Genomic DNA, 17,060 nt, shown 5'->3' on the forward strand with positions numbered 1-17,060 from the left:
GAGTGTCCTAACGTTTCAACCACTAATTTTAATTTATAGAAAGGGCAATGTTGGGTATTGACATTGGGGATGTACATCAATTTATTGGCCATTGTCTTATCCATTTAGATACCTGACTAGAACACCATTACAAGGCTAGAAACAAAAGTTGAAAATTGAAAATTATTTTCATATTTTTTTCAAATTTACTTATTTGTTTGTCTAGAATTATTATGTCCATTGGAAATATGTGATATAATAATCCGATTTATCTGGTTTTTTTAATACTGATTCTTATGACAACAAAGTTTAAAGCATGTAATAAGCATGTAATAAGAGTGGGAGGGCTAAAAATTCTTCACCCAAATCTTTGAATATAAATGGTAATATTATAAATCAAACTGAACTAATTGTTGAAAATTTTAATAGACACTTCACAAGTGTAACTACTAATATTCAGCAGTCAATTCCACCAACCGATCGCCCCCCTGACAGTTATTTAGATGAGGTCCAAGCAAATTTTATTTTCAATTTAACTTCCCCTGAACAAATCATGCAAATTTTTAGCCATCTTGAAAGCAAATCTAGCACAGATTTTACTGGTCTATCCACTAAATTTGTAAAAATAATTTTGCCGCTAATTGCTAAGCCACTAGCACATATTTTTAATTTATCTCTTAGGCATGGTTTGGTCCCCTCTCAATTTAAGATTGCTAAAGTTTCTGCAGTTTTTAAAAAGGGTGGAAATCCTGAAAACCTTAATGATTACAGGTCAATTAATCTATTGTTGGTTTTTAGCAAAATCTTGGAAAAATTAGTTTCAATTCAATTGAAAGACTATTTAAGTGAGCATGACATTATTCACCCTAATCAGTTTGGTTTTCAGGAAGGCAATTCTACAATTCATCCTATGATTCACATGCTTAACAAAATTTCAACTGCAATGAATAATAATGAATATACAATTGGTATTTTTTGCGACCTAACCGAAGCCTTTGATATGGTTCCTGTAGACATAATGTGTAAAAAATTGGAAAAGATAGGAATTAGGGGGTCCACTCTAAATTGGTTTAGAAACTATTTGACAGATAGACAACAATTTGTTTGTATTGATTCAATAAGTTCAACATTAAGTGAAATTACTCTAGGTTTACCACAAGGATCGATACTTGGCCCAATTCTGTTTATAATTTTCATAAATGATTTACCAAAGTCCACTTTATTATATTCTTTACTTTTTTGTGATGACACTACCCTTCTTGCCTCTGGGCCGAATTTAGCAGATTTGGTCACATTTGTAAATTCAGAGTTGCAAAAAGTCTCTACTTGGTTTCGCACTAACAAAATGTCTCTACATCCTTTAAAAACTAAGTTTACTATTTTTCATCCCTCCCCTCATCTAATTCCATGGAATGAAATAAATATCTACATTAATGAAAATAATATTGACTGCCCCTCCCCTAATGATCAACTCATTAGAAAATTAGAATATGTAAATCATAAATCAGAAATACCTGCTATAAAATTTCTAGGGGTTTATTTTGATCCAGCCCTCAATTTTAGGTACCATATTAAACAATTAAATGCAAAACTTTCAAAATCATTGTTTGTTTTACGCAGATGTCAAAAAATATTATATCCTGAAGCAATGCGATCCTTATATTATTCAACTTTTCATTGTCACTTAATCTATGGAATTATAGCATATTCTTCAACATATGATAGCCTTATTAATGACATCTTTAAGCAACAAAAGAAAGCTATTCGATGTATTTCTAATGCCAAATATAATTCTCACACAGGAATCTTATTTAAAAAGTTGGGTATTTTGCCATTTCCAGCACTTGTGGATAATTTTAAATTAAATTTTATGTATCTCTATATAAAGGATTTGCAGCCTAAATCATTTAGAATAAGCAATTATTGGACTTTGAATCAAGATAGAAATATTCCTTATGCTTTGAGAACTCATGCTGACTTTGCTATACCATTTTCCAGACTTGCACTAATTTCTAGATTGACTTTTATTTCTTTACCAAAAACATGGAATAAATATGAAGAAATTTTAAAAGATCTAAAAAATAGGCCAAATTATAATTTATCTAAAAAACACTTGAAAAAACATTGATTGAAAATATTGAAACAAACTGCAACAGACTTCTTTGTCATATTTGCCATTTAAATGCAATTTAAACTTATTGGTTAGAATATTACCTTAACTTATTTCTTGTCATTTTATTATTCTGTGATCAAAATTGTTTTAATTAGAAAGCAAAATTTGCTAGGTCTTAAACGTACTACATCGCCGTCAACTTCTTTTTTATGCTTTGTTGTAATCTTTAAAACTTTTTAATATTTAACCATAAACCTTATTCTTTTGCTCCTGAGTTTTATAAAAAAAGCACTAAATTTTTAATTTTTCCATTCACTTAAGTACATCTGTATATTTTATATTTAGTTTTTTGTATAAGGCTTGATCCTTTCACCGCATGTTCCTAGGGTTACTAATTAAAAATTGTTGACTTTATAACTTTAGCTTGCACTCTATGTTTGCGTTAGATCCTGCCTCTAGCAACATATTCTTATGTTTATTATTTAGTATCAATGATTTATATAAACTTATGCTATATGTAAATATTCTTAATCTGTCATTATCACTGTATTTTAATATGTTGACTGAAATAAATATTTGATGTTGATGTTGATGTTGATCTCTATAATCAAGTACTAAACGTGTATGTATGTCTTTAAACATAATATATGTATTTAAGAAGTTTTGCAACAAATTTAAGTATAATTTTGTCAAAGCTTGTATATTTATATTTTGTATATTTAGTTCTGACACTCTACAAGCGTTAATGTTCGTTTGTACTACAGTTTAGAGCTTCACTTTTATGTATGTTGTCATCCTTGTTTATTAAATCTGTCCATTCATTCATTCAAATTATTATACGCATTAAACATTCATTTCCGCTCTTCCCTACTTCCCTCTTCCCTCCTTCCTTTACTCCTTACCCTCATGGTTACTTTAATCGAGACTAGCGACTACGCCCCCTAGAGGCCTCTAGGGACACTTGAGGAACCGCTGGATTAGAACCGATTCTCAGCCACATTGAAAGATCGTATACAGCTTTGTATTGTAGACAGGCTTCCACAGATACTAAAATAAACAAATTACAAAGATTAAAACCAGTTTTGATGGCCACGAAGGACCGAATCTTCACAAAAAGGTTTATCATAAAGTTAAAAATAAACATGTTTTGAATGTACGTATGGACTTTCAGGTAACAATTTTAGAGTTGCATTGCTTTCTAAATTGTACCTAATAATTAGATGAATTATCATACAAAGTTTGAAATCGAAAGGATAATTCTAACATGCCTATATTAACTAATAGAGCTAACCGTGACGTACGAAGGTACCTAATTATGGAAGAGCTTTGCTGTTAAAAATTACCCCTTTGCTACTTATGAACGTAAATATCTTTGTTTTCTTATTATTTATTTCTTTTGTATAAAATATTGTTTAATAACAGTAAAGTATAATCCACAAAAGAATGTTTGCGATTCATTTGATCGTTGTTGTGTCATCACATCCGCTTAACCCGTGTCTGTGGCGTAACACGTTGCGAATCCGCTAGTTGTCGGGAAGATGATAAAGGTTCGAATCTCGGTTCGACACCGAGTCATAACTAAAGACGTTATAACTGCTTTCTACTGCTGCTATGTCAGATGCGCGACATAAATAGTTAGAATAGGGAAAATGTCTTGGCCTAAAACAGGCGCAAAACAGGATCTTTGTGTTTGTGTGTACTGAAGTATCTCGCAAATCACTGAACCGATATTGTTTATAATTTAGCTTCTCATAGGTCCTGAGAAGGTTCATAGCTTTTTTTGTAAGAGGGTACCACTACCCTCCCAGATTAACAACTTTTGGGACCTTTAATAAATTTTGATTTGTTTGTTCATTAAGTCGAGTGTTTCAACCACAAATTGTAATCAACAAGGGGTAATTTCCCTTCAGATTCGAAACCGATTATTTTCCGTTGAATAATAACCTGTCTTCAGCCATACTATCCGCGGAAATGTGTCTATAATACATGTGCAGAAGTGAAAGCCCACCTAACATTAATCTTATTTTTCGTATTGCATTCATGATTATCCGCTTATTAGTAGCGAAGCTACTTAATAATTAGAACATGCTCAATTGTTCATACGTCAATTATTAATTTATCTTCTTTAGTTTCTGTCAGTTTTAAGGGATAGGACAATGGAGATAAATTGATTTAAACCATCAATTACTCAAAATTACTCCTGCTCTAGATAATTGGTGGAAAAGCTTGGACACTGCCAGTTTGAACCAACCAATCAAAATTTAATTCCAAGCTTTTTTAGCCAAAACGGAAGAAAATTTATTTTGAGGATTTTTGTTTGTCTATACAATATGGGGGAAATGTGATTATCTCGGCTTCTATAGAATTTAATTGACCGTCTTTCTGTCGGTTATGCTTCAAAATAAATAACCTTACAAAGGTTTGTATTTTTAAAAGTGAAGCTTTTCTATAATTAGGGTCGGTCCATCCGTCCGTCCGTACGTCCGTCCGTAATGGATAGCTTTTTTCGTTATTTTAGGCATGTTAGAATTGTCCTATCGATTTCAAATTTTGCATGGTGATTTCTTTAGTAGTTAGGTACGATTTAGAAAGCGTAGCAACTCTATAATCATTACCAAAATTTCCGTACGTCCATTTTAAACATGTTGATTTTTTTACTTTTTTAACAACAAATTTTTATGTGATCTTATCATCCGATTAATATGTTTTTTGGTATATTGATTTCTGGGACAACAAAGTATAATGTTATAAGCGAAGCAACTCTATAATCAAGTCCTAAATATGTAAGTATGTCCATAAACATTATCCTGTATAAAGCAGTTTTTCAACAAATTTACTTACAATTTTGCTTCGACTCTTATACATTTATATTCTGATTATTCAGTTCTGACACTATATAAGTGTTCATGTCCGTTTGTCCTACCGTTTCAGTGCTTCGCTTTTATGGATGTTGTTGTTGTATATTTATATACATATTTTCTCGTATTCGGTGGATAAGAACCGGTTCTCATCAATACGAAAAAACTATGTCTAGCATCGTATTATAAACAGCTTTCTACAAATATAAAAATGTACAATCATAACATTAAAAGTTAAAAACCAGTTTTTTTAGCCCGTGCCTTCGGTACTTTGGGGCCAAAAAAATAGGTTTTAATCTTATAATTGTACATTCTATATCCGCGTAAAGCTGTTTATAATACGATGCGAGAAACAAATATTCTCACTTTCTTTTCTTTGTTGTTTTTCCATGGCTTTTGGTGCTTCACAACTTATGGTTTTTTCAACCTTGTATTAATTAATTTAGTTTATTTGTTAGATCTGCACTACTTATGGATACGATTGTATTTGTTACTTATTCTTTCAAAATGTAATTTAACTCAGGGAGGGAGGGGACATTGGGCTGAACATTACACCAGTTCCCAAAAGTCTTATAATAACGTTTACAAATTTGGCTTAACAAATTTGGGGACTTTTACTGAATTTTGCTTGGTTAGTTTGAGTGTCCAAACGTTTCAACCACTACAACCTACAAAAGGGGTAATTTTGTGTTCATCATTCGGGATGTGCAACAATTTATCAACCATTGTATAATCTCTTTAGATCCCTGTATTTAACTCTTGTTTTTGGTAGTGCAGGTGATCTTTATATAAGGAATCTTCCTTTTTTATTGATTTATTTTAAAAATTCTTTAAAATTCTGTGTTACTGCTCGGGTCTAACAAAACTGGTTTTATCTTATAATTGTGCATTTTTTTCATTCGTAGAAAACTGGATATAATACGATACGATACATGATTTTTCAGTGTGGCTGAAAAACGGATATTAATCAGTTTCGAAGCGATACTGGGAAAAACATGGAAGATTCAGCAATGATAATTAAAAAATAAAAAATAAATCTATTTGTCCTTTCATCTATAGTTACAAAAGACATGAGAACCAAGAAAATTACGGACAGATATGCAGACATTTTTAGTAGCATGAATGACAGACCGACGGACAAAGTAAATTACCTAATTTTGACAATTTCTTTATTTTAATACTAGCGGCTACGCCCCCTAGAGGCCTCTAGGGGCACTTGAGGAGGAGAGAGTCAAATTTAATAACCCAATTTCTTATTTCAAATTTTTAAAGAAAAAGTAAAAAAAAATCTTTTTTTGGGGGGGGGGATTTTTCATTATTTGGGGGGGTTGGGGGTGTCCCACCCCCCAAAAAAATAGTTATAAACCTTCCCGGGACCTATGAGAAGCTACCCTGTTAGGGAGAACTCGATCGGTTCAGCGGTTTTAAATAATATGAATTATGATTGTTCACTAACGTATTGTTTTTCTCATCACAAAAAAATAAAATTATTACAAAGGGAATAGTTGAAAATGGGTGGAAAATTGGGTGGAGGAATAGGCGGGGTAATCCCCCCCTCCCATTCATTGTCAGTATGGTAATGTGTTATAATCTCAAAGTGATTATGATTCTATTGTGTTTCACAGTTATGATAATAGTTTTTAAAAGCGAAGCTTTTCTATAATTAGAATTGGTCTGTCCGTCCGTCCGTGACGGATAGTTTTTTCGTTAATTTATGCATGTTAGAATTGTCCTATCGATTTCAAACTTTGCATGATGATATCTGTAGTAGTTAGGTACGTTTTAGAAAGCGGAGCAACTCTATAATCTTTACCAAAAAGTCAGTGCGTCCATTTTTAAAAAAGTAGATTTTTTCACTTTTTAACAACAAATTTTTATATGATCTAATTATCCGATTGATCTGGTTTTTGTTATACTGATTCCTGGGACAACAAAGTACAATATTATTAGCGAAGCAACTTTATAATCAAGTCCCAAAAATGTAAGTATGTCCTTAAACATTATCCTGCATCAAGCAATTTACTTACAATTTTGCTTCGATTTTTATACATTTATATTCTGATTATTCAGTTCTACCGTTTCAGAGCTTCGCTTTTATGGATGTTGTTACCTTGTTTTTTAAGCAAATCTATTCAATAATTCACCACGTCTGTCCGTCAGTAAATTATGGGGGCAATGTGATTTTCTCGACTGCTATTATAGATTGACAGTTAAAATTTCAGTTAAGAGTCCTATGGCATATGCTTTTCTAGTCTAAAACATTGTTTTGTCGTCAGCATGTTTCAGAAGTCATTTATCTTATTTAATAAAGGTTTTGCGATTTTCTAGAGGCTACTAGGGGCGTAGCCGCTAGTTTTAATAGTCACTATTTATTCTATGGTAACTTGATTATGTCAAAACATACCTAAATTGATTTGTTTCATAAACGCTATGCTTTTCTGGATAGCGTCACCCTTGTTTTTTTTGTATATGATATATGTATATTGTATAGACATAAGTTTAGGTGTGGGAATTGATTTATGGACCTCATTTATTGGTCGATTCGTTCATCCTCTGAAGGGGCGGGGGGGGGGCTGATATCGTTACTTTTGTCAGCTGAAAGTATTAGTTTATCAGAGTACATAGAAATCTGGTGCAACATCCAAGTAATTAATATATATGTATCTCCATTGATATGAGAGATTTTTTTGTTTTTATTAAAAGCTTAAATTATCTTATTCTATTATAAATTCACTAGCGGATCCGCCCCTAGAAAAAAAATAAATAATTACCTCTGGAGATGCCCCACAAATTTTAAAGAATTAAAAAAAGAAATGAAGTACTTGATGAGAAGCCCCAACTCCACTACTAATTTTAAATAATTAGAATTTTTATTTTTTTTTTTTTTGGGGGGGGGTGTCCCACCAACCAAGAAAATAGCCTAAAACCACCACAGGACCAGTAGGTATATTCCCTGAAGAGTAGAATCCGATCGGTTTAGTGGTTATCGAGATCTCAAGGGACGGACAGACGGACAGACAGACAGACGGACAGACAGACGGACAGACAGACTGACAGACAGACGGACAGACAGAAGGACAGACAGACGGACAGACAGATGGACAGACAGACGGACAGACAGACGGTCAGACATCATTCTACTTTGTATTATAGATGTAACGCTAAATGTAAGGTTTTTTTTATTAATAAATTGATGTACATATGTCCCCAATGATGATATATAAAATTACCCTGTCTGCAAATTACAACTAGTGATTGAAACGTTTAGACATTCAACTTATTGATCCAACCAATTAACCTGCAATTAAAGTTGATATACCAACGTATAAAACTTTAGGGACTAGTGTAATAAACAGCCTAATGTCACTTACCTCCCTGATTCTACTGCATCCTGTATGTACATTCATGTATACCTATTATTTGACCGCTCAACAACCCCCCTCCACCACTCCCTCCCTTATCTTAATTTTATTTGAGAAATAAACTATCTCTTACTTTTAAGGGCCTTGGGTACTCAATTTGGTAATATATCCCAAAAATTTAAATACCCAAAAGGATATATTGACAAACGAACATTATAAAATATTAATATAAATTTTTTTCAGACCCATTATTGAATACGTAATATTCAACAGTCAAATAATGAATAACACAAAAAAAATATTTATGAAAATATACCAAAAATTTTGGATGATTTTAAAAAATAAACATAAACATTTTTTAGAAAATTTTTTGAGAGTTTCCAAAACAACAAAATTTTTCTTTGAATTTTTGAACAGTTAAGAAAAAAAATATATAAAAAATGGATATATAAATTATTTGGATGTTGTACCAGACTTTCAAGTACTCTAATAGATAGGTAATCCCAGCTGGCTAAAATTACAATTCCCCTATCCTCTTCCCCACCTACTGGATGAGCGAACTGACCAATAAATGAGGGCCTTATTAGCAACCTGATTGACGACAAATTTTCACATGAAAATATATCCACGTATTCTATATCCATTGTCAGAAAAATTATGTGCATTTATAATTACTTTATAATTGTCATATTTTGTCAATTTGCTAATTTTTTTTTAAATCTTTGATTTTACTGAATGGACATATTGCTCTGTACACTAACAGTACATGCTATCAGGGAGGGAGGGGACATTGGGCTGTTAATTAAACTAGTCCCCAAGTCTTAAAGTAACATTTTCTTATTCGTTTGCTTAACAACTTGGTGACGTTTACTGAATTTTGTTTGGTTGGTTCATTTAGTTGAGTGTCCAAACGTTTAAACCATTAATTTAAATCTACAAAAGGGGTAATTTTGTGTATAATCATGTGAGATTTACATTAATTTAAGTGTCATCGTCTTATCCCTTAAGATCCCTGACATGCTATGAAGTTTATAAATTGACCATACTATGTACTATTCTATACTATTCCATACTGTTCACTGTTTGTTTATATTTATCAGTTCAACTCAATAGATTAAAATGATTTTTGATTTTGTTGTTTGATTTTTAAAATATTAAGTTGAAAATGAGATCCTTGGTTCTTTTAGGTATGAAATTTTTAATTCTTATTTTAAAATTTTCTATAATTAGGGTCCGTCCGTATGTTCGTAAGTACGTTCATTAAGTCATGAAAGAATTGTCTAATCGATAAGATACTTTACATTATGTTACGAAAGCGTAGTAAATCTATAATCGTTACAAGAAAGTCCAAAATTTCTATTTAAAACATACTGCACAGTGCCTTCGAAGGTGCTTTGACTTTAGTGTCGGAACCTAAATTGGGAAATAGTGCATTTCATTACCCAAGGTTAGGTAACTTTATTTCACTTTTCAATAAAATCTAAAATGCCGCGGTGTTTCAGAAAATTAAATTTGAAAATTTCAAGTTCAATTTTCACCCACTAGGAGCTACCGCATAACCATGACAGGAAAAGCAAAGATTATTTATTTAAAATTTTGAACAACTTTGCTTTTATAAAGTCTGTCATAAAACCTCTTTATATATGATTTATTTAAGGCTGAATTTTTGTGACCTTAGCAAAGCAATTGATAAAAATGGACATTAATTAGCTCACTTCAGGAGTGGTTTTTGAAGAACTTTATAAAAGCAAAGTTGTTCAAAATTTTAAATAAATAATCTTTGCTTTTCTTGTCATGATTATGCGGTAGCTAGGGTAATGAAATGCACTATGTCCCAATTTAGGTTCTGACACTAAAGTCAAAGCACCTTCGAAGGCACTGTGACTGGTTTTTAACTTTTTTTTTATAAACGACTCCTTGTATGATTTAATCATCCTTTTCATCTGATTTTCCTAACTTTGTAACAACAAGAAATAAAATTTCTAGCGAAGCCTCCCTATAATGAAGTCGTAAAAATGTAATTATGTCTTGTGACATATAATCCTGTAATTACGCAATTTGGCAGCAATTTCGAATACAATTTTGTTAAATAATTTTTTGATTTTTTATATAATTTATCTCATAACTTACTAGCGGCTACGCACTTAGAGGCCTCTTGGGACCGGTGGCGTGCGAAGCACTTTGTGTAGGGGGGGGGGGGGGCATTTTGAAGATTTTGCAAAATTTTGCCCACCCCTCTTTTTTTTCTTTAGGGGGGGGGGGCATTTTGATTATATATATACTAATTTTAAATAAGGGCGTTTTAAGGGGTGGGATTATTTGATTATGGGCCTTCTAGTCCTTATCCCTTATTCCCCATCCCTTCCTCCATCCCTATTTCCCATTTCTATCCCCCATCTCTTCCCCTTATCTCTTCTCCCCCATCCCTTCTCCCCAACCTGCAATGACTGAAGGGATGGGAGCTAGAAAGCATCTTCAAAAAAAAGTACAGATAATTTAACCTCCCCCCCCCCCCCCACCACAAAACATTTTTTATGGGTGGAGGGGGATGTTATAAAATCTCTCAGCAGGAAGGATGAATAACCTCATCAAAAATAATAATGGGGGGGGGGGGGGAAGATAAAAACACTCATTTTGGAAATAATTTACCAAAAAATTATCTTTTATGTAAAACTGATTTTAAATATTTCTTAATTGTATGACAACAAGGATGACAACATCTATAAGTAGCAAAGCACAAAAAATCATGAATAAGAATACAGTTAAGAAGATTTAAAGAGCATTTGTTGAAATAAATATATTTTTAGGAAGAAAAAGTCACAAATCCTTTTTTATGTATGTTGTGTGATGACAGTCAAAGTAAATTACATACTGGATGGTCGGAACGACGAGAAATATAATTTTTTTAATATTATAATCCACAAAAAAATTTATCATACCATAAAAACCAAAGTTATAAAGAACTACGTTAAAAGAAAAAAAAATTACTTGTCCTTTCATCTACAGATATAAAAATCTCTTAGAAATATGGAAAACTTTGAGGTATAGTCTCTTTTGTGGCAACGCCTCTTAAGGGGCATTGCGTCATATTTTCACAGTAGCTTTTAATAGGTTAAGTTAGGTGAATTCCCCGCAGGGTTAGGCAATTGGCACCGCAGGGGCTATACAGTATACATAGGGGAAAAGCTACTGTGAAAATACGAAGAAACGCCCCTTAAGAGGCAATGTCACAAAAGGGTCTATATTTTGTTTTGGCGTTTTGGTCGCTAGGGGGGGGGGGGGGCGATTGCCCCAAATGCTCCCTTCGGTTCGCACGCCACTGCTTGGGACACGTAAAATTGTTTCTTTCAATCTATTTTAAAATCTGCTATTTACCAAAAATATTTTTTTCGCCGATAGATGGTTTTGGTTATGTTTTTAGCTAATTGCAAAAATTTCCGCAGGACGGCGTTTTTTTTTTATTTTTGTCGATTTTTCTGGGGAGAGTGTTGGTACCCTCCCCCAAAATAACTATAAACCTTCCCGGGACCTATGAGAAGCTACCCTATTGAGGAGAACCTGATCGGTTTAGCGGTTAGCGAGATCTTTTGGTACAGGCAAACAGACATCCTGTTTCTTAGGGATTTCTTATAAGGATTATTATTAGGTTTTGACACAACTAGTTTTCATGACTGTTTGTTCTACCGTTGTTCTAAGACTCGATTTGATGGATGTTGTCATACTTGTTATATTTTTTCCCTCTGTTAATTGGTTGTTTTATCATTCCTTGAAGTTGAATTCCTTCTCATATGAATAATTTTATCTCTCCCCCCTCCCCGAAACAAAACTTATAAGCTTATAAGCCCTTTCGTCTATTTGTATTTTGTATTTTCGTCTTGTTGTCAGTTTAGGTGTGTTAGAATTGTCATATCGATTTTAAACTTTACATTTTGATTACTGTAATAACCAAATACAATTTAGAAAAATTTGCATTTTTATGATTATTTTATATCAACAACCATTTAAGCAGTTTTTGAAAAATTCATATTGTATAAAAAAATCCTCCTATTCAATTGATTTCAGAACAGATCTGAAGTATAGATGTATATATAGATTACTACCTTCCTTTTTTCAATGACCTTTTTCGTCTGCTAGCAAATTGTTTTCTGCTACTTGGCTGTGTTAATGTTCCCGTTACCATATGTTGTTTTTCAAAGACCCAACTGAGAGTCGGCACAAGGTCATTGCGATAAGGAAATGCAGTTATTTAATTCTTTCTCCCTCTAGTGTTTTACTCTAATGATTTCAGGACTATTTTGTTGGTCAGCGGCTGGTAAAAACCTTGGTGGGGGTTTCTATCCGTACTTTAGTGATGGCGTGACTGCATATTATCCCCATTTACAAGGACGTTTCATTTTTTGGGGGAGATGGGGTGTTCTAGGCTTAATTTTTTTTCGGGGGGGGGGGGGGGGGGGGTGTTCTATCCGTACTTCAGTGATAGCGTGGCTGAATACTATCCCCGGGTTGCAAGGACGCTCCTTTTTTCGGGGGGGGGGGGGGGGGGGGTGGGGGGGGGGTTCTATCTATGTTGTTTTTCAAAGACCCAACTGAGAGTCGGCACAAGGTCATTGCGATAAGGAAATGCAGTTATTTAATTCTTTCTCCCTCTAGTGTTTTACTCTAATGATTTCAGGACTATTTTGTTGGTCAGCGGCTGGTAAAAACCTTGGTGGGGGTTTCTATCCGTACTTTAGTGATGGCGTGACTGCATATTATCCCCAGGTTACAAGGACGTTTCATTTTTTGGGGGAGATGGGGTGTTCTAGGCTTAATTTTTTTTCGGGGGGGGGGGGTGTTCTATCCGTACTTCAGTGATAGCGTGGCTGCATACTATCCCCAGGTTACAAGGACGCTCTAAGTTTTTTTTTGGAGGGGGGGGGGGAGATTAAATTGTGCAAAATTCTTTTTTAAAAAGTCGGGTCATGTGAAGGAAAGAAGTTGCGGGTTTCTTTATATTTACACGATATCTATTCTCCTATTTCTAGCCCCTGTGGGAGGCTCCTACCCTGATGGGCCAATTTGCTAACCTTGCGGGGCAATCACCTAACCTAATCTAACCAAACTTAACCAAACCTATCCTAAAGTTACCATTCAATAGCTACTGTGAAAATACGACGAAACCCGCAACTTCGTTTCCTTCACACGACCCAAAAAGTCTTTACCCAGGTGGTAAAAATTACACAAGGGGAATAATTACCTCAACCCCCCTTAAATACGTTTTTTGGGTTGGGGTTTACGCGCATATTTTGGGAACTAAATTTATATGTATATAATTTGGTTGCTTTAACTTTTCAGTGAAAAACTAATTAAAACATTATTGAAACTTATACAAAAGGCTTCTAACTGCACAAATTGAGAAAGAAAACTTTTAATGATATATTTTTGTCTGCTAAGTAAAGGGTCCTTGCTTTTTTTTTTTGGGGGGGGGGGTTAGTTAACTTGAATATACATCTATACATATACCTTTATTCTCAGGAGTATGAAGGTGCTGCAATCCAGAAACTGGAGGCCCCCTCTCCCATGACAGTTGTACCTCCAAGGTAGTGGATTAGTTAATTTTAGTTTAAGTGCATAATTTTTGAAAAACCTAATTTCTAGCTTCTGTAAGGGATTTGACTTTAGTACTGCAGTTCCCCTATGGTTCATATACCCTGTTACTAACATTTCTTTTAATTAACCTAAAATAAGAGATAATAGACTTTTTGTTGTCTAAAAGCATTATGATAAAACTTAACTGTCTTTTATTTCTTTATTAAAGGATACTTGCTTGATTCACTTTGTTCTTTTTATTTAAGCTAGTGGCTGCAGTCTTGCATAAGGGTTCTTTAAATATTAAAAATAGACTAAAATTTAAAAATGTCTAAAACAATCCAGGGATCTATGTGAAATCTGATATTGTAAGCATTAGACAATAAAACCTTACTACTTAATATTTATATGTCTTGTTATTTTTAGTTCTTTTAATTATTATCTTCATGGACAACCTCCTGTAGGCCCACCTGGCCAAACACCTGGAGGCCCCCCTGGCCAAACACCTGACGGCCCCCCTGGCCAAACACCTGACGGCCCCCCTGGCCAAACACCTGACGGCCCACCTGGCCAAACACCTGACGGCCCTCCTGGCCAAACACCTGACGGCCCCCCTGGCCAAACACCTGACAACCCACCTGGCAAGTCAGATGATGCACTGCCTGTCCAATCAGATGATGCACCGCCTGTCCAATCAGATGATGCACCGCCTGTCCAATCAGATGATGCACCGCCTGTCCAATCAGATGATGCACCGCCTGTCCAATCAGATGATGCACCGCCTGTCCAATCAGATGATGCACCGCCTGTCCAATCAGATGATGCACCGCCTGTCCAATCAGATGATGCACCGCCTGTCCAATCAGATGATGCACCGCCTGTCCAATCAGATGATGCACCGCCTGTCCAATCAGATGATGCACCGCCTGTCCAATCAGATGATGCACCGCCTGTCCAATCAGATGATGCACCGCCTGTCCAATCAGATGATGCACCGCCTGTCCAATCAGATGATGCACCGCCTGTCCAATCAGATGATGCACCGCCTGTCCAATCAGATGATGCACCGCCTGTCCAATCAGATGATGCACCGCCTGTCCAATCAGATGATGCACCGCCTGTCCAATCAGATGATGCACCGCCTGTCCAATCAGATGATGCACCGCCTGTCCAATCAGATGATGCACCGCCTGTACAAAATAGAGCCAGAAGAGAAGTGCAGAATTATGATGTCTATGATAATAACTGGTTTGGAGGAGGTTTCTATCCATACAACAGTAATAGATATGTTGTGTCCTTTCCCAAGGTGTATGGTGGTGCTACTCACTATCCCCAGGAATAAATATAGAGATATATATAAATACTTTCTAAATCAGCCAATAGGAAAACAGGAGGAACAATCCAGTCATTTTATTAGTTTTAAAATGTAGATTATAAGGCATTTTCTTTATTTCCTGTTTATTACAACTTAGCTGCAAATACTTAGTTATTTAAGCTACAATGATAATTCTTCTTCACAGCCCATTTGAGAGCCCATTATATTCAGTATGATTAATTTTTGTCTGCTATATAAAGGGTCTTTGTTTTCTGGGGGGGGGGGGGCGGGAGGGGAGGAAGTTAATAAGAATATAAATATATACTTCTACATTTATAATTATTGCCAGGTGCATGGCGGAGCTCCACTTCAGAAACTGGTAGCCACCCGTCATTTGATTGCTTTACCCCCCAGGTATAGGATTAGTTTATTTATGTTAGGTTTCTTAATTGTCGAAAAACTTTATTTTCAGCTACTAAAGGGTATTAGGCTTTAGTCCTGTGGTATACCTATGGGTATTATCCCTTTATTAATTTTTACTTTATTTAACCTAACCTAAAATAAGCACAAAATAAAGGATATTTGCTTAAATCACTCTAGTAATTGTTGAACCCCCTGTAAAACCGCCTCTAGTAATTGAACCCCCAGTTGAACCAAAAATTCCAATTGTCGAACCCCCACTTGTAATTGTTGAACCCCCGGTAGATCCACCTCTTGTAATTGAACCCCCAATTGAACCAACAATTCCAATTGTTGAACCCCCACTTGTAATTGTTGAACCCCCGGTAGATCCACCTCTTGTAATTGAACCCCTGATTGAACCAACAATTACAATTGTTGAACCACCCCTTGCTCCATCTACTATTCAAATTATTCCTCCACCTCTTCTAATTATTGCACCCCCTGAACCACCAACCCTTCCAATTAATGTTCCCCCAGTACCACCTCCCAGACCACCACCTCTTGGACCCCCTGTGCCACCTCCAAGACCACCACCAGTTGCACCCCCTAGACCACCCCCTGTTGCACCTCCCTTGCCAATCCCAGAAAGAGAAGAGCGTAAGTATGATGTTTATTCTAGTCGCAGCTTTGGACGTGGTGTCTATCCAAACTACAGAGATGGATATGTTGTGTATTATCCCCAGGAACAAATATTAAAGATCTAGATGCATAGCCCCTATATTAGCCAATAGGAAACAATCCCTCCTTATTATTAGTGTACAGAATTTGGTTTAAAGGGCATTTTTTTCTTCCTTTTGTTATCATAATGTCTGCTAAAAGTAGCTTTATTTCTTAGGATAAAGCTTTGCCTGGGTACACTAAATTGTGTAAAAATGTCCAGGGATCTATAGGGATAAGACAATGACCGATGAATTAATGTATGTCTGCAAAGAGGACACATAAAATTATCCCATTTGTAGATCAAAATTAGGGTTGAAACGTTTGAACACTTAACTTAATAAACCAACCGATCAAAATTCAGTGAAAGCCTATTAAAAATATCTACTTGCATAATGTAAAGCATTTGACAAAACATTGATAGTAAGTCACCATAATTTCAACCTTTCTTTTGGAAAGTTCTATCGTCCAAAAAATTGTAATGCTCGTATTATTAGTGAATTCTAATTAAATAAAAGGTTTGTCTGCTTGGAATGTCCGTCTAAAAGTTTGACATATTAAAAGTGCTAATTTTAAACTTGTAGATCTTTTATATCTGTTTCTGTCAGATGTATGTAGAGGCTGGACATACCTATGGATATTATTTACCACAGTTCTATTATTATTAAATCCTTATGTTTACATTAAGTTTTATATATTTTATATAGTTTTAACATACATTTTATTAATAAATCTTAGACTAGCAA

General features: G+C 34.7%; 1 protein-coding gene across 2 annotated transcripts; it reads left to right on the top strand.

Moving 5' to 3' along the window:
* Positions 1-9,381: 9,381 nt before the first annotated feature.
* LOC145318776 (uncharacterized) lies at positions 9,382-17,060 on the top strand. Of its 2 annotated transcripts, XM_080160318.1 has the most exons (7): positions 9,382-9,499; positions 12,601-12,684; positions 13,822-13,891; positions 14,307-15,212; positions 15,541-15,609; positions 16,277-16,337; positions 16,920-17,060. In XM_080160318.1, exons 1-7 carry the CDS (start codon positions 9,478-9,480, stop codon positions 16,980-16,982), a joined length of 1,275 nt encoding a protein of 424 aa, XP_080016444.1. In that variant the 5' UTR covers positions 9,382-9,477; the 3' UTR covers positions 16,983-17,060. The 2 variants fall into 2 exon arrangements, with proteins under 2 accessions (XP_080016444.1, XP_080016445.1); XM_080160319.1 differs by lacking the exons at positions 9,382-9,499; positions 12,601-12,684 and adding an exon at positions 12,936-13,073 and having other exon boundaries at positions 13,827-13,891.

This window comes from Acartia tonsa, chromosome 5 (genome assembly GCF_053477335.1).
Source record: "Acartia tonsa isolate MP-2025a chromosome 5, ASM5347733v1, whole genome shotgun sequence".
Taxonomy (NCBI): domain Eukaryota; kingdom Metazoa; phylum Arthropoda; class Copepoda; order Calanoida; family Acartiidae; genus Acartia; species Acartia tonsa.